This window comes from Clupea harengus, chromosome 8 (assembly GCF_900700415.2).
Source record: "Clupea harengus chromosome 8, Ch_v2.0.2, whole genome shotgun sequence".
Taxonomy (NCBI): Eukaryota; Metazoa; Chordata; class Actinopteri; order Clupeiformes; family Clupeidae; genus Clupea; species Clupea harengus.
Window position 1 is genome coordinate 8,321,389 of NC_045159.1, and position 27,755 is coordinate 8,349,143.

The window sequence follows — 27,755 nt, forward strand, 5'->3', positions numbered from 1 at the left end:
GTAATTCTATTTATCCAGCAAGTTCCAGGCCCAGGCCCACCCCCCATCCCTGTTTATAAGGCGTCCAAGGAATTGCGCATCTTGCTCACTCCTCTGCCTCCCTACTGCTTACATGTGCCATGACTCCGGTCACAATTTGGCAGACGTGTCCGTCTCAAGTTACAGCTGACCTCCGTCACCCCCACCCCCCAGGGGCCTTAAAGCCCCTCCCCTACACTGACCGAGTCCCTCCCACGCTCACCTAATGAGCCACTCCGAACAACAACTCTTTAGAGTGACAGCGTGCCTCATTCTAAGCCCATATTGGTTGGTGTATCTTTGTTCCTGTCAAGCGTTTCTGTCTGTTAATGTCTGTGCTATGGCTGTGCAGATCTGTTTGTGGAAGAGATTGTGGAAGTTATGGCAGTGCTTTTGATAGTGCCGAGTTATAGTTGGTGGCTTAGTTTTTCTGAGTGCTTAGTTGACTCATGTCACCTCCGTCTGTCATTCAGAGTTTGACAGCTAATTATAAAGTAGTCATCTTTTAGATTTATCAATTGTTCAACCAGGTATTATTTGAATAAAACATTATCCAGGGTGCACCCTGCTCCTGCATGCTATATACTGTTATCAGCAGTCTGAGTTGGTTTACCCGCTATAGGCAGAGATGTGGGCTACACACTAGCATGGATGCACACACACACACACACACACACACACACACACACACCGTGCACCCAGCAGGTGGCACGTGTTTTGTTCCTGTAAATCACCGGAATGTTCTTTATTGTGATTTTTACCTTTCATGTCCTGCTGGGCGGAAATCAAATGCAGATGACCAGTTTCTGGCCCACTTACCGCGCCGACCAAGCACTTTCCGGAGAAGAAGAAATCAAAATGAACAATTTTGAGTCCTTTTTTTATGGCGGCCGTCAAAAACCACCCAGGTTAAAACCCACTCTTGAATAAGCACCACTGGGCAGTCGTAAGAAAAAGACAAAGCCATTAAAGCCATTAAAACCATTATAACCACAGCCGTCATCACTTTTCTGACATGAAAGGGTTCGGTTCTTGAAAATAAATTCTTTCTCCACATTCTGTGTGTAAAAGGGTTATTCACTTCCGTTACTGAAAACACAAGCAACCACTGCTGATTATCGGAGGTGATGAACAGAAACAAAGGAATGGGGACTGAGACAGAATCAGGATGAAGATGAGGCCTTTGATTTGGCTTCCTCCAGATGAACGCGTCTCTCTCTATAGCGCAGCCCTTTTCTCTGGGCTTTCTGCACTACACATCCCATGATTCCCCTGGGAGACTTTGGAAGTCTTCATTCGCTGATTGCGAGCGGGGGCAGCGCCTGGTACTCTGAGTGCCTTTTGTGTTTCTGATGCTCTTTCGCTGACGGCTGGGGCGTCGCAGCACGTCTGTCTGTCTGTCTGTCTGTCTGTCTGTCTGCGGTGGCCAGGCTCCGCCGAAAGGCAGAACGGCAGTCTGCCGGCTCCGACGAATAAAACCACTCGCACTTTTCTGTTGTGGCTGAGCGGAGGGGGTGCTTTTAGTAATATGCCATAACAAGTGACTGTGAGCTTCTTCATTACAAACCTCAGTCTCCATGCAGCACTGAGCTCTTGCGTGTAGACTGTGCGTATGAGGTGGTGTTTTGGTGTGCGACTTAAGTGTAATTTTGAGGCTTTCGTGTGTAGTATGACTACATCATGCGGATATGCGGGGGTTGAGGAACCAGGGGTTTTCTGTTGTTGTGAAAAGTACGTTATTAGCGTGTACGTGATGACGTGTGTGTTTTTGAAGTTCAGTTCTCTGTTGGGTGTAGAATTTGTGTGTGCCTTAGTTCTTAAGTACTCTGTACAACCCCTGAGTTAACTGCTTGAGTACTTCAATGCTTGAGTTCCTACATTAACACTGAGTACCTGTTAATCAAGTGATGCTGGATCTTGTGTGCACACGTTTCCAGTTAGGGCCTGATTGAACTGTTCTGTTCTGTTCCTGTTCTTATTGGTTGTTGCATGGTGGTTCTTGTGTGAGCATAGAAATGCTCATATGGGGGACTGATAGAACCAAAAATAGCTATTCTACTGTTATTTTGTATCATCTGATTCTGTAACTCATAGCCCTGGATGTGTACTCTGCCTGTCTCACTGAGACCTGAACCGTTAGCATCTGAACCCCTAACTCACTAACGCCGCTTAACAAATGAATATGGTTAAAAAAAATAGATGCTATGACACACAGTCATGTGAAATATGACTCATTTCAGTTTTTTTATCTGTTTGGCTTTCTAATGATGACCGGGTTTCACAGAATTAACAACCAAAACAACTGTCGCTCTATGTAAACACCATAAGAACACTTTGAAAAAAACACTTTGTTGACTGACTTGTTATCTTGTGTTACTGTAGAATGTTGGTAACCATAACGTTAAAATATCGTCTGTGTCATCCTTATTTCACCATTGTGTAAGTTAAGACCAAATGTTATCTCGATTCTCTCTAGAACGATTCTGTCTCGCTTCAGAAAAGTTCATAATCGATTTTTTATTTTTTACACATCCATTTTGTGTTTGAAATGCAAGCTGCATCGATTATTGCATTGTTCATTGAAAGTCATAATTGTGACAAGGAAAAGCTTTTTCTCTAATAAAAAAATAGAGAAGGTAATTCATCTGTTGATTATCAAACACAAAGTAGGAAGTGATTTGAGACTGAGTAGCAAACTCAAATGTTTTAAAAATCGACATGCATCGATAATCGTTTTATCGGTTTAGAATTGATAATCGATAATCGGTTTTGAATCGGTTTAGAATCGATAATCGGTTTAGAATCGAATCGTTGACCACTGAATCGGAATCGAATCGTGAGGTGCCAAGAGATTCCCACCCCTACTTGATATCCTATCATTAATTCTATTCTTTGCTCTATTTGCTGAGACCAACCCCATCATAGTTGCATAGTCTTTTAATTGATGCAAGACACCTCTTACACAAACTCCACCCCTGAGATCTTGAGCCCTCCATTTGTAAAATCAGGCACTCGTGTGTGTGACGGTATGTTGCCTGAATGGGCTGTTCACATGTTGCCGGAATGGGCTGTTCTCTCTGTGTGTGACGGTATGTTCTAGAGGCTCCCCTGACCGGAGATATGGGCAGGTTGGGCAGTGGGCAGCAGGCCATCGTGTGGAGAGGGGAAATGACATCACTCACCAAACATCCCCACTGCTCGTGTCCGCATGACAAGCGTGGGATATCCTCTCTCTCTCTCTCTCTCTCTCTCTCTCTCTCTCTCTCTCTCTCTCTCTCTCTCTCTCTCTCTCTCTCTCTCTCTCTCTCTCTCTCTCTCTCTCTCTCTCGTGATGTTTGGCAGCGGTGGGTGGGGGAGGGAAGTTGGCAGGGAGCACCAGCAGCTCTTTTTGGCAGAGTGGCTTCCTGATTCTCTTATTAGCAGGCAGGCACTAGGCTATACATGGGGATTCCTCTCTGGGTCAGAGGAGATGACCAGGCCTGTTTTTGGTGTGTGTGTGTGAAGCTTGAGCTTGATTTTTGAATGTGAAAATGAATGCGAGTTGTGTGTGTGTTTTGGTTGTCTTTGGTTTTTCATTTGGCGCGTGCATGTGTGTGTGTGTGTGTGTGTGTGTCTTGTCTGTCACACAGGGGAAAACACAGCTAGCCCCGCCCTCAGCTGTCTGCTTGTTGTCAGGAAGTCTGTGGTGACCTACCACACAGGAAGCCCTGGTGAACTGCCTTACTGACACTCAGCAACTGAGGAATTTATTGTGCATTCTTTGGTCCCCCCTCCTTCTCTCATCCTCCTTTCTTAGATTAGTCTGTTTTGGATGATGCGTCATTTTTCAGACCGTGTGTGTGTGTGTGTGTGTGTGTGCGTCAATGATCCGTTGTCATGGCAATCGTTGATTGGCCATCTCTAGTGTGCCGACTCCTGACCTCATTGAGTCCTTGTTTGCAGAGCCTGGCCCCACTGCTTACGACCATCAGCGCCATGGATCTCTGCTGCATCAAGCGTGTTTCATGCGTGTGAGAGAGTGAAAGGGATCTCTGCTGCATCAAGCGTGTTTCATGCGTGTGAGAGGGTGAAAGGGATATCTGCTGCATCAAGCGTGTTTCATGCGTGTGAGAGTGACATGAATGCGTCGCCCCCCCCCAGCCTGCCTCTTGTTAATGTGATCTGAATTTGGATTTCAGATTGGGGCGGATATGGAGATTAGTCGGATGATTTAGTGACTGGGCTGGGTGGAGGTGGGTGGTCTTGGAGGAGGAAGAGGAGGAGGAGGGGGGGGGGGGTGATGGTTGTTTTGGAGAACATGTTTGTTTTTCAAGCCCTGTGCTGACTGTGTATGTGCACGTGGATGCTGTGTTTGTGTGTGAGTGTGCTTGCTTCTGTTTGCCGTGTGTGTGTGTGTGCGTGTGTATGCATGCTGTGTGTGTATGCTGTGGGCCCAGTTACAGCAGCAGCATGCCTGATGGCGCGCGTTGTGACTGAAAGTGATTGTGCTGCAGTTTTCAGCAGGCATGCTGGCCTCACTGGAAAGCCTGTGTGTTTATCACAGATGCAGCACACCCCGTCACCATTTCGTGTTTTCAGCATGACTGCATCCAGGGATCGCAGGTCAACAGTAGGAAGACAGGATTCAAAAGGAGGATATACAATGAAAGTTAATGAAACTTTTTTTCTTTTTTAAACATCTGACTTTAAACATTCACTGTAGTAGGCCAGTCCAGAAACCTCTTGTGATCATCTATTCCCCCTCTCTCTCTCTCGCTTTCTCTCAGCCTTAATAATTTGCCTGCAGAAGATAAAACAACACAGCAACTTTTGTAGAGCTGGTTAACTGTGCAGAAACACAGATAAGTCATTCTAGCGCTCTCACACACACATGCCCACTCTTTGCACTGTGAGCTTGGGACTGTACTCCAACGTCCACTTTCAAACCACTCAAGTCCTCACTTCAGACGCTTAAGGCCTGACTGTGTGGCAGACCCTCTGTGTCTCACTTAAATGGTTCCTCCCAGGAAACGCGACCTGAGGGTTCCACCCTTAATTGGTTCCTCATGAAGCCAAACCAACATCTTAACAACATCTCGTTAAAAGGAGTGATGTTTGTGTGATTGGCCCCAGCCTCATCTTCCTCTGGGCCCGTTAGGCCACTGTCTCTCTCTCCACCCGGGGCCTCTGGGGCCTTGTTTCTCTCCCCTCATCAGTGCTGCCAAACTCAAAGCCGGCGCTCTTTTGTAGTTCCTAGTTGTTGTCGGACTGTATGTTTCCCTCCCGCCGGCGCTGCGCTGTGCTGTGCTGTGCGCTCTTATGCATTCAGATGAAGACTGTGAGCTGGAGAGGATGCTCTTTGTTTTTGCCAAGGTCTTGGAGGAAGCACCTCTCTTTGATCCACTCCAGAATTGACAAAGCCCCAATTTTCTGTGTGCATGTGAGAACGCTGTCAGGAGAAAAGGAATAATGTGCACACAATAGCCTTTCCTGCGTCTTGGCTTTCTTTTCTTTTTCGTTTCTTGTGCTGTCTCTTGTTTGCATTTTTTTTGTCATGAAGACCGTGATTTGCTCTGTGTTTCTTGCTTACAGGCTGTTCTCATAAACCACCTCTCAGTTCCTCAGCATTAACTTTGTGACGTGTTAAAGCATTCAGTCTACATTACCATGTCAATAGTCGATTCACACCAGCACATTTATATTACAATTACTGGTGCTAATGGCATTTCTTTAGCACTAGCTGTGTGTGTGTGTGCCATATGTCTGTGAAGACAGCAGGGAGCTGATGGGTATGTGTGAAAGACCACATAAGGTGCTAGTGCCCAGATGTCCCTCAGCTCTGGGCCGTGGGCAGTGGCGGAGGACGCTGTTTACATTACTCCTGTCCTCTTCCCCTCACGCTGCTTCTGTCGTAACAACTTGTGGAATTTCACGCTTGGTTCCTTTACGTCATTCTTTCTGTGTGTGCGCTCTAGAGGTGGGAGAAAAAAATCGATCCAGTGACGTATCCTGATTTTCTTCTCAATATTATATCAATACAGTATATTATTTACAGGGATATTTATTTAATGATTTTTGTCTACTCACTGATCACATTGCTTGTGAAGTCCATTAGATGGGACACAACCTCCTGCTTCTGTTGCATCACAGCAGAAATGGGAAAGGAAGTCAGAATGGAGAACAAATCTCCTCCTAGTATATGAAACGTAAAATATATGGGAGAAATATATCGCAGATTTGAGTCGCAATACTTGCTGTATTGTTAAATTTAAAGAATGAAGATATTGTATTGTGGCCCAAATATCGTGATGCAATACTATCATATCATTGGCAATTCCCACGCCTAGTATGCTCGTAGGCAGGAACACAGGCTGTTTTTCAACGATGTGTTTCTGATCTGGGCCTGCATTGATTGGCTTTGTTGGTGTTTGTTTAAGATCGATCTTACACTGACAAAAAAACTAAATAAAACTCTCTCTCCCTTCACAGTGAGCACCTCTCGTGCGCCTTCAGCTTCTTCCTGCATGGGGACAGCAACGTGTGCACCAGCGTGGAAATCAACCAGCACCAGCCCGTCTACCACCTCAGCGAGGAGCACCTCACCCTGGCCCAGCAGGCCAGCACCCCCTTCCAAGGTACCGGCGCTTCTCTCTCCTCCCTGTCTCCCTTGCGTTCTCTCTTCACAGCATCCTGTCGCAGAGCTCTTGTTTGTGTAAACCGCTAACCAGAGTCACCAACAGTTGTCCCTGCATCATGAAGGAATCCCACTTACCTGCAAAACTACTGGACATCAAATTTAATTTCTAAACAAATATTTTTAAATCTAAATAATCCCTGGTATGCAATTAAAAAAAAGTGTATATTGGAAAATATATGCACACGCATGCATATACACAGTTAAAAAACAGTGAGTGGAATTAGTCAGGGTGTGTGTCTAGATTGTTGCCTGGCTCAGTTCATTTGGCTCTGGTTTTGACATCAGTCACCAGGAGGCCTGGATTAGCATTTGAGAGATTGTTTACAAATTTCAGAATCGCAAGTTTGCATATGTCTGACATGGGTGACAGTGCTAAGTATGCCATGTTTAAAGGAATAATACAGATTTTTATTTGGGAACCTAATCGCCATCTGCCTCCTGGCAAACAAATGGTAGATTAGCCCAGACAATAATTTCAGCTTGTCCTCACTTGGAAGTGAACAGAAAACTAGTTTACACCAAACACATTTATAATGGAAGGCAATTAGTAAGACTCCAGTGCCATAAATAAACATTTTAAAATCTTGAAGTGCTTTTGTAGAGCAGACTCTGTAAAGCCCTGAATTGTTTATTCAGAAGTATGCGTTAATTAAGCTCCAAAGCCATGGAATTCCTTCCGTCTAAACTGGGGCTATTTTTTCCCCCCAGAGGGAATCATTTCTGGTCACCCGTTACCAATGAAATAGAGTTGAGAAAAGTTTTCTAAACAACACGGAATCAGACAGACATAACAACCCATAGTATGAGCCAGAATGGCTATTAAAATCAGTTGAAATGAAACATCGATATAAATTTGGCTTCGGAACGATGTTCATCCGTTCATTTGATTATTTAGACTGTTTTCAGTCGTAGCCTCATATTTGAAGTTCTAACTCGCCATACTTCCTGCTTGTTCCTTAACCTCCGTTATAAGGCTTTTTTTTATGTTATGTTTTAAGGTGTTTTCTAAATAGGAGATAGATTTAAGTGTGTTCATTTTTAAATTAAATTATTTCCTTGGCCAACAAAATGAGTCGTGCTGGTGTGCTCGGGAAGGTGTGCTTATAAGTCTCTTAGTTTCCCGTCTCTGAAAGTGTGGGAACCCTAGCCCTCTTTCCTCCGGCGGTCGCGTTGTTTCTGGTCTTGCAACACTATGGTACGTCGGATTGAAGGTGCCACCCCACCCATGTATGCTTCGTCACCTCCGCTGTGAGGAGAAGGATGTTTTTGGAGCAGTATTGCTGACCTAGAGCCAGAGTGTGAATACAATAAAAGTCTTCTTTGCAGATGTAAGTCTCTGTGAGTTTAAAACCTGAGTTGTAAGGAAGGACGGCAGCTTTAAGCGCTTTGAAACATGGGTGTGGTTGGGTTCACTTTGTAGGTGTGTTTTGAAGGCTCCACAGAGGGTGATGGCCTATGTATGTTGGCACACCTTTAATGTAAACAGTTACTGTGCTGCTGACCTAAATTACATTCAACAGTCAGGTCTTGGACCAAGTTGGCTTGCTTATTTGGACAGTGCTGATGCAAATCAGATGATGAACACTTCCAAATTAAAAACTCCCTCATATTCACCGGGGAACTTGCTTGCTTAAATAATTTGTAGTAATTGCAGAATTGCTGCATTGCATTAAAATGGATACAAGTAGCCCATGCAGAGCAATATATTTTTTATAAGGATGTGTGAGAATTCAGCCGCTATAAAAAAAGAGAAAAGTAAAGGAGTTTTCAATTCTGACAACCTGGGGCAAAGATACTGAGCCCCGAGTGAGAACACAAACCTCTTTAGAGGTGTCTGTTGGCAGGCCAGAGTTGGACCCAGCGGCTGAGGGGCCTGGAGCTTCAACATCCAGAAGCTAAAAAGCAAAAGACAAATAAGTGTTGCTGAACTCGTGGAGCAGCTGTGTAAATGAAAAGACCTTCGGGGCATAGAGGCATACCCTCTGAATTCCATCACTGTTTTGGAAAGAGAGAGCTGTTAAGTATTACATCACATTTCCTTGCAGTATGTATGCACATATCAGGACACAACTATACCAATCCTTCTATTTCCATCTTTATTTGAGCATCTCCATCTGAACAAGCAAACAAACAAAGCTTGCTGACTTGGACCTACTTACTCACATGATATGATATAACTCATGTAGGGGTTCGCGTTTAATCAAGGTGGCACTTTGCTTAAATAGCTGCATTTGTGTTTGTAATTTAAAATGTATTTGTGTAGTGAAATCTCAAAGCAACACCTGCATCTTGAAGTGGAGAGGACGGTCTGTTACTCTGAGTAGCCCAGAGCTTCCCTAATGCATCAGCAGTAAGCCTTGGGTTTCAAAGAGAAGGTTTTTTCAGGCCGAGGGCTTTCAGAAAAAGCCACTGCTTTTCACTTAACCCATCCTGATAATAAGTATGATGAGAACGAGAAGGAGGCGGGGGGTTCATGATTTCCGTCTTTTCCTCGCTCCCTATACCCCTCCCTCCCCTCCCCCACTCCCCCCTCGGCTAATTTCCTTTCCTCCATCTCAGACATAGTTTTATTTTTTTTCCCCTCTCCATCTCCCCTCATTCTCTTCCCTCTCCTCTTCTTTCTGCCTTCCTCCTCTCACATCCCCTCCCGTCCCTGTTAATGGTATTCGGTGCTGTTGTTAGTGTGCGGTCTGAAAGGTGTGTGTAATTAGTAGGACTGAAAAGCAGCATGGCAGCCAGTTTGTAAGAGCAGCACCTCGACAACAAAGCTGGGCAGAACAAAGAAGGAAGATCAGGTAGAGTCTGCCCAGCCACAGCCCGAGAGCGAGCGAATGAGCGAGTGAGCGAACGAGCCCGGCGTGCACGATGTGTTCATTACACAGGGCACAATCCCTCAAGCCCCCCTATTACTTCCAGTCCACTATCACCATCTTCAGTAGTCTCTTTCTTACACACACACTCACACACTGGGCGCTGGGTTTCCATCCAACTCGTCCGCATATTTTAAGCGCATGTGCGAAAATTCGGCTAAAGAAAATGTGAGTCTATGCGTGTTTCCATCAACTGTGTTAGGCAAATTGAAAACAAACACTTTCCTAATCCAGAGAGGAGTTGTGAACAGCTGTGGGTTCAGAACTTATGCTTCTCAGGGCAATTTGACCAGAAACAACCTAATAAACTTGTTTGTTGCCGGTTGGAACCTTAGTCACATTATACCTATAGCGAACCGGGAGTCAATCCACCCCCTTCCAGCAAATATACTTCTCATTCAACTTAGAAGATTTTAAGCAAATTTAAAGTGTTTCCACTCAGAATTTCCTTTTCGAATGGTCAAAATTTGCATTAGTTGAATGTGAAACCAAGCTGCAGACACTCATGTCATTCTCAGTCTCTTTCTTCATCTCCCACTGTCCCTTTCAGTAGACGATCGTGCGCTCACTCCTTATCTTTTCCCGCTTTTATCGGGTCTCTTAAGGCCGATTGGACACCCTGATCTTTCACTCCACTGCAGTGATATCAATGCGAGTGAGCGTTCTCTGGCCGTTTTTATGCGGCGACTGGCAAAAGGCCACATACAGTTGCAATCGGCTCAGGTTAATGAGTCCTGCCCCCTCTGAGCCAACTGGTCTCACTGCGGCAGCCATTAATACATTCTTCTCTGCTTAGTCTTCGCCGTCTTCATGAACCTGCTCTTTTCCCCTACAGTCCTGCTCTCACTTCCTGTGGTGATTGACCCCCCCTCCCCCTCCCCCTCCTTAATTAATGGAAGACACTGAGTGAAATAACTCAGTGGTCAGGTTTGTTTCTTAATCTTGTAGTGCATCAAGAATGAATGTTAGAAGGGCTGAATGCTAATGTGCTAAATGCTAAACCCACAGCACCTGGTGTCAATCATTTTGTATTGTATTGTGTATTGGGAAAGCATTGGAAATAATCAGCTGATTATTTCCACAAAGCCCAGATGTCTTTCTGGGTTTTGTGGATCTGGGTGTGCATCAAACATTAGCTGTTGGAGAGCATGAAATTGATTGTCCCCCCGTGCTCAAATTATGTTCGGCGCATGGTTCCCCCCGTCTTCAGTTAGACACCAGCCCGCGTCAAGACTAGCCGCTGGTTTCCCTGGCGGTGTTTACGAGTCCCCTCTCTCTCTCTTCCTCTGACAGGCCCAGTTTAGTGCTCAGCAAAGCGACAGACCGTTTCCAGGATATGACCTCATAAAGTGGCGCAGTACGAATGTAATAAACTCGCAGCTCATTTAACTGATCTTAGCATATTTGACATGTCTTCAGGGGGCTGGGGGTAAGGAGATGAAGATGGAGAGAAAGGGAAAATGAGAGAGAGAGAGAAAGAGGGGAGAGGGAGAAGAGAGAGATGAAAAGAGGGAGACATCTCCATGTTTATCCCAGATAGATCAGATCTCTGCCAGGCTTTTTTAATGACTAAATGAGAGCAACCCCCTCCGCAAAAAAATGACTTCTGAAATGTAATAAAGGCAGGCAGGAGGAGCAGACGTCTGGCCTGCGGAGGAACCCCGTGTTCCGCCGAAATGCAAATGATGACCTTACATCTGTCACACTTGCACAAGGGCCCCGCTTGTTTACTGTCAATAGTGTGAATTTTCTCGGCCGGGCCCAAGCCGGTCCATACTGATGAGGCGCGGTGCTGCCGGGAGTGGCCGAGGGGGACTCAGGGATTCGGGACACGGTGTCTTGTGTAATCACCAGCGCGTCAAATATTCAAATGCTCCTCCGGTGCCTCCATTAGTTCTGGGCTGAACTGCCCCGACCCGCCACCCAAAACACTGTCACACAGACACACACTCCTCCTCTGCGTGCACACACACACACATGCTGTCAGCCAGTTAGTGAAATCCTGCCATCTCATGTCGATTGTGCAAACAGACTTGGAAGGAAAAGGCAGACATGCTCTACCCATTGGCGTGTAATACAAAAGTGGGAGGTGTATGTATGTGCGCACTTTAGGCTAAAGGTTAAGCTTTCTTAGCGCCTATAAGCTGAACATTCCCTTAGATTGCTCCCCACCCACCCCCACCCCATCCCCTCAGAACACCAGTGCAGGAGAGCAATGGGCCTCCTTTCTTTCTTTCTTTCTTTCCTCTCTCTCTCTGTCCCCCCTCTCTCTCTCTCTGTCCCCCTCTCTGTGCTGGACACACCATATGGATTTCTGTCTGAAGGACACGTATGGAGCATGCTAATGGAGCCACATGGGAAAGGATGCATGGATTTCTCTCTCTCTATCTATCTCTCTCTCAGCTCTGGAAGTGCAATTTTGACCAGCCACACACTGATCAATACCCAGGGATGAGAACGGTCAGGGGGGGGGGGGGGGGGGGAACAGGAATGAAGACTTGAGAGATGTGAGGCGGGGGAAAGAAAAACTGGAGAGATGCAGTGGACGAGGGGAGGAGGGGAGGACTAATGGCATCGTTCATCTCCCCCACTCACCCAAACGTGTACACACACATTCACACTCCAACACGTCTACACGCACGCACGCATGCATGCATGCACGCACGCAGGCATGCACACACACCTCTGTACCAGTTTGGGGCTTTGTTTTAATTTCATACTTTAATAGTGAAAATCTACTGTCACCACCATTGTATTTAATAAAGCAGAGTCGATCTGTTCAATAACTGAACTGCAAAGTAAGATGGGAGATCCAGTTCACCCAGGATACACTCCAGGAGAGGGGGATCCCAGACCATTCATGAGCGGCGTACTCCGGTCTGTGCACTGCTCAGCGAGACGGCTCTGTTTATGGGCTGTTTTGTGTGTTTATGGACTTTGAATGGGCACTCCTGGCCAGTGATCAAGGCCAGGATTGCTTTCAAAAGGCTGCTCTCGCTGTGTGGGTTTGGTGGGGCGCGGGGAGAGACACGCTAGGCAGTAGTGTGGAAAGATTGTGGAGGCGGGTTTCACTGTGGCCTCGTCTCACCGTGTGAGCGTCTGATCTACGCCTGCTTTCACAAGGTGTGGGGTGGCCCCTGCCGATGGCTGACAGACGCTTTTGTACTGTTCAGTTTCGCACTGTATCTCCCTCTCTTCTCATCATCTCTCTTCCACCTTTTTCAGTAATTCTGAGTCCATTTGGGCTCAACGGGACGCTGACGGGACAGTCCTTCAAGCTGTCGGACCCGCCCACCCAGAAGCTCATCGAGGAGTGGAAACAGTTCTATCCCATCAGCCACAGCGCCAAGGAGAATGCCGAAGACAAGATGGAGGACGTGGACTGGGAGGACGACTCCCTGGCTGCGGTCGAGGTCCTAGTTGGTAAGGCTCGGTCTGTCCATTGTGTCCTGCACAGAAACTGCATTCAAAACGGCGTTGTAAAAAAAGTACTGTCTGAAGTCTTTAAGTGAAGAATGAGTGCAGCTGAGGGCAGGAGATGGTCATGTTCTTTTGCATTCTGGGAAAACAGATTGGTTCACCTCCCTGTCTTCATTTCTTTGAGGAAAACCCTTCGTCTTTGCATAGCCTCACTGAAAGAGGAATGCGAGTTTAAGTAATGATTCAGTTCATTTACTGAATAATTAAATGCATAGATTAAAATGGCTTAATTATAACACCACTAACGAAGCTAATTTCCTCGTTTGAACAGGTGGCGTTCGAATGGTGTACCCTGCTTGCTTGGTGCTGGTGCCCCAGTCGGATATCCCCACTGTGGTCCCGGTGGGGTCCTCTCATGGCCCGACCGTTTATTCGGGTAGCCACCAAGTGCCTGCGTCCCAGCGCGACCCTGCCATCTCGTCGGTCACCCTCACCCCACCCACCTCACCTGAGGAGGCTCAGACAGGTAGGATAAACTGAAAGCTCACCTCAGAAATGGTATGGGTTTGGGTAAAACATGGTTGAGGAAAACTTTGTAAAGGTAATATGTAAGGCAAGGCAACTTTATAAAGCCCATTTCATGCACATGTGCAACTCAATGTGCTTTACATATACAATAACAGGAAGACAATAAAGAATTAAAATAAATGTAGTCAAATTGGATATATTATCATTTATAAATATATCTACCCAAGTGTTATGTTTGGTATGTGTTGCTGTAAAATAGTACTGTCTGAAGTCTTTAAGTGAAGAATGAGTGCAGCTGAGGGCAGGAGATGGTCATGTTCTTTTGCATTCTGGGAAAACAGATTGGTTCACCTCCCTGTCTTCATTTCTTTCTTTCTTTCTTTCTTTCTTTCTCTCCTCTCTCTCTCTCTCTCTCTCTCTCCAGTGGACTCTCAGTCTGCTCAGAAGTGGGTGAAACTGTCCTCAGTGATGGACGGCTTCAGCACCGACACCACCAGCCACCACGGCGGCAAGATCCCCCGCCGCATGGCCAGCCAGGTCGTGGAGCGCGTCTGGCAGGAGTGCAACCTCAATCGCACCCAGAACAAGTAAGACCCCTGCCACCGCAGCAACATGTAACTTGCACCGCGCTTAGAGTTGTAAGTACCAGAGCAAGGCATGATCAGTCGAGCCTAGAATGCTTGATTTGGTATTTTTAGATGCTCTGAATTGACCCACAGCGAAGTGACGCGCTCTTGAAGAGCTGTGGAGTCTGACCACACATACATCACACCCTCACAGAGGGTTACTCAAGGGTGTCAGAGGCAGGTGTACACCCTCGACCCTCGAGTCATTATACTGGATGAATAACAAATAAACGAAACAATGGTTCTGGAATTCTTAGCATTTATATGTGATTCACTTGGGTATCAGCAGAGTACTGATAACTGAGATTACTGATTAAGTGTTGGCAAGCAAAAAAATGTAAATGCTGTTTATTGAAAGATGCTTACAAAACAGTCTCTGCTGTGCAGTAACCCTCGTTTCATTTTCTTTCTCTCACCAGACGGAAATTCTCAGTGACGGCCAACGGTACGGGTGAGGCGGACGTTCCGGAGAAAGTGGGGGCGTGGGACTTTGTGGAGGCCACTCAGCGGTCCACCTGCCACTGCTCCAGGTACACAGCCTGCCTCCCAACCATGACCGGTTCCACCCAGCCTCAGGCCAAACCTAGACACCAAGAGTAGTTGTGTTTGTTTTATTGACACAAAGTCTGCCACCTGGCTTTGACTCTCCTCAGTCACTGTGGTGTTGGTTGGAAATTGGGTTAGGACATTGGAAGGTAGTGATGACCACATTCTGTTTGGAAGAGACAGACACTGGAGAAGAATAGGTTGCTTTGTAACGGCACACTGTACAGTTTAGTGACCACACTGGTGTAAGGAAGTAACAAGTCCTTTCATGCATTTTTAGCCCATCCTTTTATTATTTTTCACTGGAGATGCATTGCGTGTCAGAAATTCCAGTTTTTGGCAGAGATTTCCCTTGGTTGCACTGACTGGGCTGACAAGGTTGTGTCCGGCCGACTGGTGTTGTGCTGTATTGCGTGGCTCAGGATGCTGGCGGTGTGTGTGTGTGTTGGGGGTATTTTGGGTGTCGTGGGACTGCAGCTCCCTCTACTCCCCCTCGGGACCCAGGAGCTTCCCTCACATCTTTGGCGGCGGGCCGCTGGGCAGAAAGCCTGGAGTCAGCGTCTCGCTGTGCAGCAGAGGAAAAATAAACCCCTGCTACACTATCCACTGAAATAGACCTCTCTCTCTCTCTCACTAACACACACACACACACATACACAACGTAGATACACAGCACCTTCCACACATTTCCAGAAAGTGTGTCCTGTACCCTTCTGCTGTTTATGTGTGGCCGGTCCCATTTATTTCCTTGCCTTTGATTTGAATGAAATCTTTGAGTGGCTGCACAGCCAAGTGGAAGCTCGTGTCAGTCTGTCTCTCAGTGTGACTCACACTCTGCATTCTAATCACGCAGCGCATGTCGCTCCGACGCTCCTCAAGCACTTCGCCGGGGCGGGGGGGCGGGGGGGGGGGGGATATTGTGGCGACCAAGCCAAATGAGATTCTGGCCATGGCTGCTTTGGCCCTCCCCGCCTGCAGCCGCCGGCAGAATCGCCGCTGCCGTGGTGAAAGCGGCCACTGTTCCATGAGGCGAAGCGTTGCGTAGCGTAGGCTGACCAAGTCCAGTCAGCGACTCGCAGTCTCTCGGCCCTTTCTGTAGGGGAAATAGAGAGGCATTAAGACCGTATCCGTCAGCCGCCGCCGCCGCTCGGACTCCACAAGAAAAAATAGAGAGAAAGAATGAGAGGGGGAGAAGGGGAAAAAAATAAACATGTGAAAAGACGTGTAGGTCTGAAGAAGCAGGACCGCGGTGGAGATGGCTGCAGGCTGCCCTTGCGACCAGACATGAGGACTGGCCTGTGAAAAAAGCAGGGCATCTTAAGATGGACACGAACGCCCCGCGGCAGCGTGATTGACGTCAGCCTCCTCTCTCTCCTCTCTCTGAAGGAACAGAGGCAGTGCTCCCATGGTGCGATCCCCGCCACATTTATTATGGCTCTCTGCAGTCAAGTGCATTTTAAGCAAACTCAGATGTGCTTGGCATTTGATTCCTTCCCTGTTGAGGTGGGTGAGTGTTGTTTTTTTGTGTATGCGTGTGTACTTGTTTATACACTGCAGTAGCCTGAAGTAGGGCTGCCCTATTGAGGATGTTGCCAAAGGGGAAGTCTAGCCAGGTCGTACTGCATTGGAGGGAACCCAGTGTCTAAAGGTGACATTGAAAAGGCATTTCCTCAGCAGAAATTCAATGAAAGGTGTTTGTGTTTACAGACAGACAAGCTGTTGAGGCTATGTGTGTGTATGTAAGTCACTTTGGTGTTTGTGTGTGTGTGTGTGTGTGTGTGTGTGTGTGTGTGTGTGTGTGTGTGTGTGTGTGTGCATCTTTGTTTGCCTAGAGTCTAGACTTGTGTGAGAATATATAACATGTTGCTTATGTGTTGGCTGAGCTCTGAATGAACAGAACTCTCCGGCTGGCCCACACACACACACAAACACACACAGAGACAGTTGGCTTGACCACAAGAGGCATCTGCGGTCAGGTCGTGACTCATCTGCCCCGTCTCGGGGTCCAAATAAAGAGCTGCTCCACTCATCCATAGAACAACCCCCATGATGCAAACATCAACAGCTCCTGATCTCTTCCACGGTCCCACTCAAACACACTTGTGCATGCACACACACACACACACACACACACACACACACACACACTCACTCAGGTGGTTTATTTTACCTCCTGCAAAATGGGAGAAAAGTGTGTGTGTGGCAGGCAGGGTGGGGGGGGGGGGGGGGGGGGGGGGCAGTCTCTGGTGAAGAAGCGTTAGTCATCCTCTCCAGCAATATGTGTAAACAAACAAAGGGCAGTGTGTTCACAAGTAATGCACTGTACCATAGTACTGCTTTATAGTACATCATTTGACAAATATATCAGGCATTGTTCAAAATCTTAGAACTTATTTCCATGTTCTCTGAATGATTTTCCTTGTCATTGAAGTTCTGTTTGTTTTTCCCTTTTCTAGGCATAAAAACCTGAAGCAGCGAGCCGGCGTTCCTCCCGGGCAGCCCCCCACCTCAGGCCAGACCCCCCAGCCGCCCACCAAGCACAAGACGGGCGAGAAGCCCGAGAAGGCCGACAAGCAGCAGAAGCGCCAGCAGATGCCCTTCCACCACCGCAACTCCACCTGCGAGGACGTGGCCCTGGAGCCCGACGCCTCCGGCCAGCGCCTGGCCCTCCGCGGGCCCGACGGTGGCGGCGGCGCCACGGCCCGCTTCCCCGGCATGCGGCCCTCCGAGGTGGGCCCCAACGTCTCCTCCAAGCCTCCCCAGCTGCACGGCGGCGGCGGTGGAGGAGGAGGCGGTGGAGGGACGGGTCCCGGCGGCTCCGTTGAGATGGCGGGCTCGCCCCAGCCGCCCCCTCTCAGCCCGCACCCGTGCGAGCGCAGCGAGGAGACATCCGACTCGCTCAAGAACCCCTCCACGCCGCACAGCCAACACTTCTACCCGCAGCCGCCCTCCTCCGAGCCCTGCCTGCTGCCTCAGAAGGGCGGCGGCGGCGGCGACGAGCCCCGCCTGGAGCCGCTGCAGCCCCCCTTCCACTCCGGCGTGGCCAACTACCCCGAGCCCCTGGAGCCCACCGTCTACGTGGGCACCGCCGTCAGCCTGGAGGAGGACGGCGGCGGCGGTGGCGGGGGCAGCCACGCACCCTGGCGCTTCTTCAACCTGCCGCGGAGGAAAGAGGGAACAGAGTTCTACACGCCGAATCTGCCCTGGGACAAGCTGCGCGAGGAGGCGGCACATGGGCAGGATGGAACTGTGTCTGTCACCGAGTGAGTAGATGTGATACATATATATATATATGTGTGTGTGTATGTGTGTGTGGTAAGCTGGCCGGCCCTCCCTGCTTGGAGGCCTGTTGGTCTGCGTGAGTGTGGCTGTTGTTTACACAGGTAAAAAAACAAAAACAGGTGACTGTGTGGGATGGGAGCAGCTGCAGAGAGGCCCCCTCCCCGACCCCACCACACAGAGAGAGAATGAGAGAGAGAGAGAGAGAGAGAGAGAGAGAGAGAGAGAGAGAGAGAGGGGGACAAACACACACGCTCACACACCCATGTGGAGTTGGTGCCCCTAATCCCCCATATCCCAACCCCCCACAACTCTTTGCATTCCTCTTGACCCCGCCAACAAGTGGCCCCCCAGCCCCCAACAGTTAGACTAACCCCCACGCCCTCCCCCCTCCACTGCACCCCACGTTCACTGGGTTCTATCCAGATATGGAGGAGGGGCACTGATGGAGAGGGTGTGTTTTTGAAAGAGCAGCTACGCACACTCTCTCAGTCCTTATGTCTCTCTCTCTCTCTCTCTCTCTCTCTTTCTCTCTCTCTCTCTCTCTCTTTCCCTCTCACTCCCCCCCCCCCCCCCCCCCCCCCCCCCCCCCCCCCCACTGAGAATGTTCTCTCTGTCCAGTGTGTTGATCTCATGCGCTACGTTAATCTGCTGCTATGCACTCTTTTGACATCATACAGCACTAATGTGCAGGGCAAGCACTGCTGCTCATAGAACAGGCTTATCGAAGCCCCCCCCCCCCACACACACACACACACACACACACAAACTGAAAAATAAATACAACCAAATACACCATGGATTTGTCAATAATCACATACTCAAACACAAGTATTTATGGACTTTAAGCCACTAATATTTCGTAATCACCTATTTAAACAGATATTTGAGTGTGTGTAGGCCCAGGAATGCTTGATTCTAAACACTGACCTGGTGTGCAAATCCGTAATCTTTTATGTGTGTGATTGCCGCCTGCATTAGCAGCAAGCATCATACTTTCTTATGGGATACACAGTAGTAATACCCATATCTATAGAGGCTATTAAGTGCTGTGATCTGATAATGGATATATCTGTGTTGAACACAGCTGCCTGATTTTAATTTAACTGGTGTGCAAAGACAAAACACATTAAATACAAACAAGCTAGTGATGTCCCCATAGCTTTACCACTTCCTCCTCTAGAGTCACTCTGACTCTTCACCGCTAGTAATACCTCTGCGTTTGATAAACGTTAACCATTGAATTGTACAACTTCAACATGCCGTTCATTCAAAGCGAGAGGACAGAATGACAGGCAGAGATTTCCAAATGTTACATTTGACTCGTTTTCGAGTGAGGAAAGGGAAGAACTGGAGTAGGCGGAAAGTACCAATGAACATGTAACGTACAAATGAAGATGTTACGTGAAGACAGGCGAGTGTACAACACCTGTTGTTGCAGCATACCTCACTCATCCAATCCAATCAAAAGTTAATAAATCGTTTGACCGGATCTAACTGTTGTATAAATATTTATATATGATATATTTTATATAAGTTATATATATTATATAAAAAGGCCTGTTCAATGAGTATTTTGTGATTTTTGTCATGATTGGGCAGCCCTGGTAAGCAGTGCCATGCATGCTGCGTGGCACGGTGGTTCAGGTGCTTGCACTGCTGCCTCACAGCAAGAAGGTCATGGGTTCGATTCCCTCATGGGGTGCGGTTGGCTCTGGGGGGCAGGTCCTCCCCAGACCTTCAGTGCTATCCGTGGGCTATCTCCCGGGCCTTTCTGTGTGGAGTTTGCATGTTCTCCCCGTGTTCACAAGGGGTTTCCTCCACTAAGAACCCCAACCGAAAAACATGCAAAAAAGAACAGAACAATCCTGTCCGTCCCTGACCGACGGACGGTTCACTTGGTCCCCGGGCGCTGAGAAGCTGCCCACTGCTCCTGGGGGGGGTCCTCGAGGAAGGACGTCCCGGGATGGGAAAAAAGCAGAGCAAGAATTCACGGCGACCTCAGGCGTGCGTGCGCGTGTGTGTGTGTGTGTGTGTGTGTGTGTGTGTAGTGTGTCCTGGTCGCCTCCATATGACACGTGTGTGTTGCTGTGAGTTGTTCGTGCAATAAAAACTGACTACAGTCAGCCTTGTTTTTTTTAATACCAGCAGGATACAATAGCTTAGCATATACTATATACCCCTAGGGTGTGCTTAGCTAAGCCTCATATTAGAATTCATTGAGTGTGAAATGTGTAACCTTAGGTGCGCATGTTCTCCCAGGCCACATTTACAGCTGCTGTGAGCACTCGGATGGGTCACACTCACAGGACAAATAGCTGATGTCATTCACAGGCGTCTTTCCCCTGTTTACACACACATTATGTTCTTCTCAGGCTGTTGAGAGGGCATTCTTAGATATTCAGCTCTCTCGTTTTCCAGTTGATCATACCATGATGTTCGTATGAACTATACTATAACTGTATATGAACCGTAGTTGCCCATCCTTACAGTTTGGAAACGGATCTTTTTAATAACTGCAGAATTCAGTGGCGGCTTCAGCAAATCACTGTTTCTAGACTGAGCTCCTGCCCATGCTGCCTGAGTCGATGCATTGCATCCCTCTCTGGCCACGCGTAGGGGGAGTTTTCTCTTCCCTGCTATCTTGTCCTCTCTCCTCTCCTCTCCTCCCTTACACGTGCTGTGCTCTTCTCTCAAGGACGTTCCTCTCCTTTCCTCTCGTCTCCTCCCTGTGTTTTGTTTTTCCCCGGTCTCCCCTCCCCTCCCCTCCTCTGGTGTAATCCCCAGGGCAGTAAACTCTTTGAATGGTCACTAATCTCTGGCCAGTTTTACTTGCACAGTCACCCCTTATCAGGATCCGAGCCCTCTAATAGTGTGTGTGGGTGTGTGGGTGTGGATGGAGCCAGGACCCCGAGCTTGGCTAGTCAGTCTCTTCCTCTGGAGCAAATTTGACACTTCACTCCTGAGGAAAAACAAGCCCACTCTGAGCAAACCCAGAGCCTGTGTGCCTGTCACCATCCCCTCCTGCCAGCAGTGCCCTTGTTTCTGCTCCAAAGGCTCACCGATACCAAATATACCCAGACTCCATTCATATTATTAGCAACACGTCATGTGCTTAAGGACAATGACACTTCATACATATCGTCTGCTAATTTTGAACTTCATTCATACTGCATTTTTTCCTCAACTAACCGGAACAAATTTCCCCTTCAAATTCATTACAGCCATTAAGCCATTAGCCTGTTGAATCTTCTGCCCATGTGTTGCAGTGGAATGTAATGCTTTTTAAGTTTTTAAACTGTGGTGTGTGTGTGTTTGTTTTCCTCAGACGTATGGCCACCTCGAAGAGGCCCATGAAGGTGTCTGAAGAGCGTGTGCAGATGTACGTGCAGCAGCAGAACAAGTACCTGTCCTCGGCCTCCATCTCTGACGGCGACCACGAGCCCGAGGTGGACCCGTACGCCTTTGAGGACGGCGACGTGAAGTTCTTCTTCCCCAACGAGAGGAAAGACAAGTCGGGCCGCGAGCGAGAGCCGGGGAAGAAACACAAGGTGGGCCTGACCCCTGACCATTATCTATCACAGCCATTATCTATCACATTCAGAGTCCCTCACACTCCCTCCTTCACTCTCTCTCCTTTTTTTCACTTTCTCTCGACTTTATTTCCCTCATCTTTGGTGCTCTCACTCTCTTCCACCCATGCTTGCCCACCTGTTCTCTACCTATTTATCCAACCTTTTTTCCTTCAGCCTTCAAACTCTATTTCTGTGCCTCTTATGAAAGCAGAGAAAATGCCTTGCTGAGGGATGAGTAATGGAGAGACACTGCTCTTTTTTTAGTCTTTCACTACTCATTCATTGCCATGCTCCTCTTTACAAAAATATGAATTGAATGCGAGATGCCTGCCATGTAGGTCTTCTATGCATTAATCGATTTTCTAAACCCCTCTTTAAGGTGCTTGCAGTGAATGCAGCAGGACTTTAAGCAGCGATTCCCAGTGTCAGATACCGCATTCACTTCATCTCTTTGGACAAAGCTAAAGGGGTTAGGGGCCATGCTTAGCGAGGAGCTTGTGCTTTTTAAAGCAGTCGCTGATCACTTCATTTAGACAGCACTGACTCCACTCTAACGAGGCTCCGACACCGGTGCACTCCACCTCCAGCTGAGACGGCCGGGAGGACGCTCGTCTGCTGCCGTTTCGTTTGTCGCAGGAAGACTAGATTAGTGCCTGTTACCGGACATGGAGGAATCTTGGCAGAATATAGGCAAACCAAATGGGGAGCTGAGCTGAGGAAGTGCTTAAAAGAATGCACACACAACACTAAAGGTTGGAGCCACAAGTGTAGATAGTAATAAGGGTGGTATGATAGTCAGATTTTGTGTGTGTGTGTGCACCGTACATAGGCAATAAACTAGCTTTTAATTAGCTATTGGACTGCAATCCACCCAAGGATGTTTTATTTGTATTTTTTTTTTTCTCTTTTCTTGTTCTGCTTCCTATAAGAGGATGTCATCATTAGTGCTTTTTTGTGGATGGTGGTTTTCCTGCTTTGCTGCCGGCTGTGATGAGGGACAAACAGATTAAAATCCTCTCATACTGATAATGCCCTCAGGCATAATGAAATCAATGGCTGGAACATGGCATTCCCTCTCAGTACTGCTCTCTCTCTCTCTCTCTCTCTCTCTCTCTCTGTGTGTGTGTGTGTGTGTGTGTGTGTGTGTGTGTGTGTGTGTGTGTGTGTGTGTGTGTGTGTGTGTTAGCCTAGCGCCCATGTGTACACACATCTGTACAGGCAGATCTACACACAATAGCTCACTGTTATCTAATTGTTGATTTCACATGGAATGACTCAATTACAGAAAAAAGCAACTACTTTAGTTTTAGAAATATTTCAACTGACCATCTTGTATTTGCTTCATACTTTACGTAAATAATGTCATTGTACCCAACAACTAGTGTGCAAAATATCGGTTTGTATCTTTATTTTCTGAGATAGGGAGGCTTTAAAAAGGAGTTGTGGCCCTAATTTTACTTCAAAAAACGAGTGTTGGTAAAACATGACAGTTCCATAAGTCATTTCTTTTTAAACTAATCATGCTAGATGCTTGGCATTTTCGGGGATTGTTCTACACTATTAGATGTCTTGGACTTCTAAAGTAGTTGTGACTAATGAATATGTTAGTTATGACTAGCTAAATATTGTATTCAAATTATTTTGTCTGCTATATAACTCTGGTCCACATATCTTTTACATTTTGATATATAATACTCATGTTATAGTACTTTAGGTGCATGTCCGAAATAAATAAAAATATTAGACTTATGAGGCATAATTTCACGCCAATATATTGTTTTAAACACAATAAAAAGAGCATGTTTTAAACACAATAAAGAGCATGTTTTAAACACAATACAGAACATGTTTTAAACACAATAAAGAGCATGTTTTAAACACAATAAAGAGCATGTTTTAAACACAATAAAGAGCATGTTTTAAGTAGTGAATGCACAAAATATGAATTTGGTACTTTGAACGAAACAATATGAATTAAGGTATCAGGTGCCATTTTTTACTCAAAATGAAAATGCTGTTTTAAGGCATATATTATATTTAAAAATCAGTAATTTAGTAAACCTATGAATCAACATAACTTGTCATTGTTCAGTGACTATCTTCTAGAAGCACAGAGTGATGTGCTTCTACTAGCCAGCTAAATATGATTGCTGATGTCAGCAGTGCGCTGCTACTCTGCCGTACCTGTCCATACTTGCTTAGCCCCATTTGGAAGCTGAGGTCTGCAGCTGCTCTCGGTGCATAACAGTAGACCTAGTCTTCTAATTTAGTTTACTACTTCTTCTGTCTTTGTCACTGTTCAGGTCTTGATATCCATGTTACATAGGAATCAAGACCTGGGTATACAACAGAACTTTTTTTATTCCATTTTAGAACAGTCCCTGAAAATGTCAAGCATATAGCATGAATAGTTCCAAAAGTAATGCCTTGTGGAACTTTGTCATTTAAAGTCTTCGTATCTCAGAAACTAAAGAACATAAACTTAAAATGTTTTGCCCACTAATAGTTGAGTACAGTGACATTATTTGCATAACGTATGAAGCAAATCTAAGATGGTCAGTCGAGGAGGCTCCCGTGGAAGGAATGACCTAATTGTAGGGCCACTTGACCATAAGCTTGTTTTGGTTCAGCCCGTTCTTAAGTGTGTGATAAACAAGGCAGAGGGATGACTGACTTCCATGGGCTTAAACAGTGAGGCTGCTCCGTGGCTGAGCTGAGAGTGGGGGCTTGGTAGCAGTAGATCTGCTCTGATAATGCTCTGGCAGTTGATATAGGCTAAGTAGTTTGTTTAAGGGCTTTGTGATTCTATCTTTTTATGTATTTATGCACTGGTTCATCAGGCAACCGTAGGATTGAGGAGTGCAAAGTATCGAAAGAAATCGGTGGTTTGATATCGTATAGGTGTAAGTGTAAAAAAATAATTGAATGATTTTTGTCTGAGAAGTGTGCCATCAGCCATTTGTTTTCTGTTTGTTCATCACTGGTCTTTCAAAGTCTTTGAAGAATAACTGTGTGTGCATATGCAAGCAGGCAATAATTAATAATATCAATATTTCTTTCTCTCAGGGGGATGATGGTGGAGCCGGCACCTCAGACGGTGAGAACTTACTCTTTTTTCCATCCTTTCTTCTGGTCAGCTATATAGCATGTTTGCTTTCAAATGTTGATCATCTTTGTTGGAAGTGGCCATGTCAGCTGATGTTGCACTTAGAGAGCCAGAACTTGGAGGTTTCACAGTGCTTGTTTTACAAGTTGGCCTTTTCATTTCTAAATACTTTAATGCCTCTGGAATAATCTTGCAAAGTGATCATAATCTGCTAAAAGGAAAGGGTTAGAAAGTCTGGCATTCAGAAGGGAAGTGAAAGCTTTTTGTTTGGCTTAGAATCTCACCGAAATCTCTGCGAGTATTACTGTGAATATTTGTATACAGTCGTGATTGTTTTGTGTGTTAATGTGTCTGTGTGTGTGTGTGTGTGTGTGTGTGTGTGTGTGTGTGTGTCTGCAGACGCTCAGCGCACAGCAAACCAGGCCCGCACCGCCCCGGCCAGCCTGATCCACGAGAACGACCTGGCCGTCTCCATGAACGACCTGGACAACCTCTTCAACTCGGACGAGGACGAGCTCACGGTCAGTGCCACCAGCCCCTCCCGACGCTTTGACCGCACAACCGCCCTCCCACCGCAGCCAACCCACAATAAATATCCCATTAGCTCTAGCGCTAGCCAGCCTGCCTCCGTGTTTACATTTACATTTAGTCATTTAGCAGACGCTTTTATCCAAAGCGACTTACAATGTATACACATTTTACATTTACACTGATGGCACACTGCACATCAGGAGCAATTAGGGGTTCGGTGTCTTGCTCAAGGACGCTTCGACAGTGGGAATCGAACTAGCAACCTTCTGATTAATAAACGACTTCTCTACCTCCTGAACCACTGTCGCCACGTGTTACGGATACATGATTTTCCTGAAGCGCTGATGCTATGTGCCGGTTCCTATTCCAATAGGGTTCCCTTGCTTTAGGTGCCCGGGTGGCATGAGTGGCCATGTAAATGCCTCCACTTGGCTGGCTTAGGGTTGGGTTTCAGAAGTGGTGGGCCAATCTGTGTGACTAGGGGGTATACAGTACCAGCCGGTAAAGAGGAGAGGCTTGACTGTTGGGGCTTTCTGATCAAGCTCCCATTTTAATCCGTCCAAATATCGCTCTCATAAAATGCCACGTCTTGGCAGCTGGCTTGTGGGAATTTTCTTCCCCCCCCCCCCCGCCAGCCTCAGAATTTCCGGTCATTTTTGGCTCTATCAGCAGCTCTTAAAGTATAATTAATTACTTTTCAGCAAATCCGCTTTATGGTGTGAGATTTCATTTGATGTGTTTGAATGGTCGCTTCCGCAGCCCGGGGCCAGACGAGGCGTCAACGGGACCGACGACAAGTTCGGCGCCAGGGAGCCCAAACCAGCCACGCTGGACCCCGTGTCCTGCATCAGTAAGTCGTCTCCTCCCTCTCCTTCTTTCTTGCTCTCTTTCTCTCACTCATTCTCAGTCTCTCTCTCTCTCGCTGCTCCATCTCCTACATCTCTCTCTCCTCCCCTCTCTCTCTCTCTTTCTTTCTTTCTTTCTTTCTTTCTCTCTCTCTCTTCCTCCTCTCTTTCTCTCACTTATTTTCAGTCCCTCTCTCTCGCTGCTGTCCATCTCCTACATCTCTCTCTCTCTCCCTCCTCCTCCTCTATCTTTCTCTCACTGTTATTTTATCACTCAGCACAAGTCCTTTATGATCATATTCATCAGGGAAAACAGATTAGACAGTACAATGAAGCTCTTCCCTCTGTGCCTTTCTCAGCATCATGAATTATTTGAAAAAAAAACTTAGCCTCTTTGGAGGGACTCCTCTTATTGAGTGGATCTGGTGCATGGCAACCTTGTCCCCACATGACCCCCCCCCCCCCCCCCCCCCCCGAGTCCATCATAGCAGGTCACCCAAGGAAGGCACATGGCCTGATGAGGGATGTGTTCAAATGGACCTTGTTGAAAGTATGGAACTTGACTTTCACTTGTTAACAATTAAACTAATGGAGTCATAGATCTTGCATGCATATGGAGTCACTGCTTAGTATCCATTCTTGTGAATCTGGATGTGGGTTGATTATACATGAAGGACCTTGAGAAGCCTGCACTAGGGCACTCTGCATCCAGCTGAGCTGTGTTGTACTGCCTGTGTATATTTGTGCTGTGGTGATGACTGGTAAAGGCAGGTTCATTTGATAACCTAGTACATAACCTGGATTGTGTAAGGAGGGAAAATACTGTCTAGGGTGTGTTCAAATAATATGTTCAGGGACCGAAGAGGCAGTGAGAGATTAGGGTAGAACATCATCCACGTTGGTGAGAAATAGATATATTGGCTAATATGCCCATATAGAAATGATACCTCCTCCTACCCATATAGAAATGATACATCCTTCTCTCACACATCACTTATTCTACCCCATTCTCTCCTCCCTCACTCTCTCTCTCTCTCCCTCTCTGCCTCAGGCTCTGCCGACCTGCACCAAATGTTCCCCACCCCGCCGTCTCTGGAGCAGCACATCATGGGCTACTCCCCCATGAACATGGGCAGCAAGGAGTACGGCAGCATGGACCCCGGGGCTGGCATGACCTCGCTGGACGGGGCCTCTGGTCTCGGGGGCCAGTTCAAGATGGAGGTGGAGGAGAGCTTATGCAGCCCCAAGCCCGCCGAGATCAAGGTGCCTTCATCTCCCAGAAACCCCTGCAGTCTGGCCACTCTGTCAAGAAATCGCTTAAAGACCCATTGTTTCCAGAATAATGTTTTGATATAGTATTATGCCCTTAGAAGATGGAAAAAATAGTTGTTGTTGTTGTTATTATTATTATTATTATTATTATTATTATTATTATTATTATTATAGCTATTAGTATTGACGTTATTGTATCATCTCAATTATATGTGACTGTAGAAGTGACGTTGGATTACAAGCATCTGCTAAATATTTACATTTAAACATAAACCCAAACTGAGATTAATGACCAGGGTTATTCTGTCCAAGGTTTCCGCTAGGAATTTGTCTTGCCAGTCCGGTGTCACCTAGGTTGAAGAAAGAATGATAATGACCTCCCATCAGTTTGGCTATTTACTGAACAGTAACACTAAAGCAAAAAATGAACTGTTACAATTGAGCAAAACCCCAACAGTAGCCA

The 27,755-nt window shown here is 46.9% G+C and overlaps 1 protein-coding gene across 1 annotated transcript in view; it reads left to right on the forward strand.

The window, feature by feature from the left end:
* The window catches only part of med13a (mediator complex subunit 13a), a 69,016-nt gene that overhangs the window by 25,365 nt on the left and 15,896 nt on the right, over positions 1-27,755 (forward strand). Inside the window, exons 4-14 of the mRNA XM_012837798.3 lie at positions 6,487-6,632; positions 12,790-12,987; positions 13,316-13,510; positions 13,937-14,099; positions 14,558-14,668; positions 17,141-17,947; positions 21,292-21,514; positions 24,605-24,635; positions 25,044-25,165; positions 25,935-26,025; positions 27,072-27,283. Of these exons, the coding sequence (XP_012693252.2) occupies positions 6,487-6,632; positions 12,790-12,987; positions 13,316-13,510; positions 13,937-14,099; positions 14,558-14,668; positions 17,141-17,947; positions 21,292-21,514; positions 24,605-24,635; positions 25,044-25,165; positions 25,935-26,025; positions 27,072-27,283 (2,299 nt within the window). The remainder of the gene's footprint in view (positions 1-6,486; positions 6,633-12,789; positions 12,988-13,315; positions 13,511-13,936; positions 14,100-14,557; positions 14,669-17,140; positions 17,948-21,291; positions 21,515-24,604; positions 24,636-25,043; positions 25,166-25,934; positions 26,026-27,071; positions 27,284-27,755) is intronic.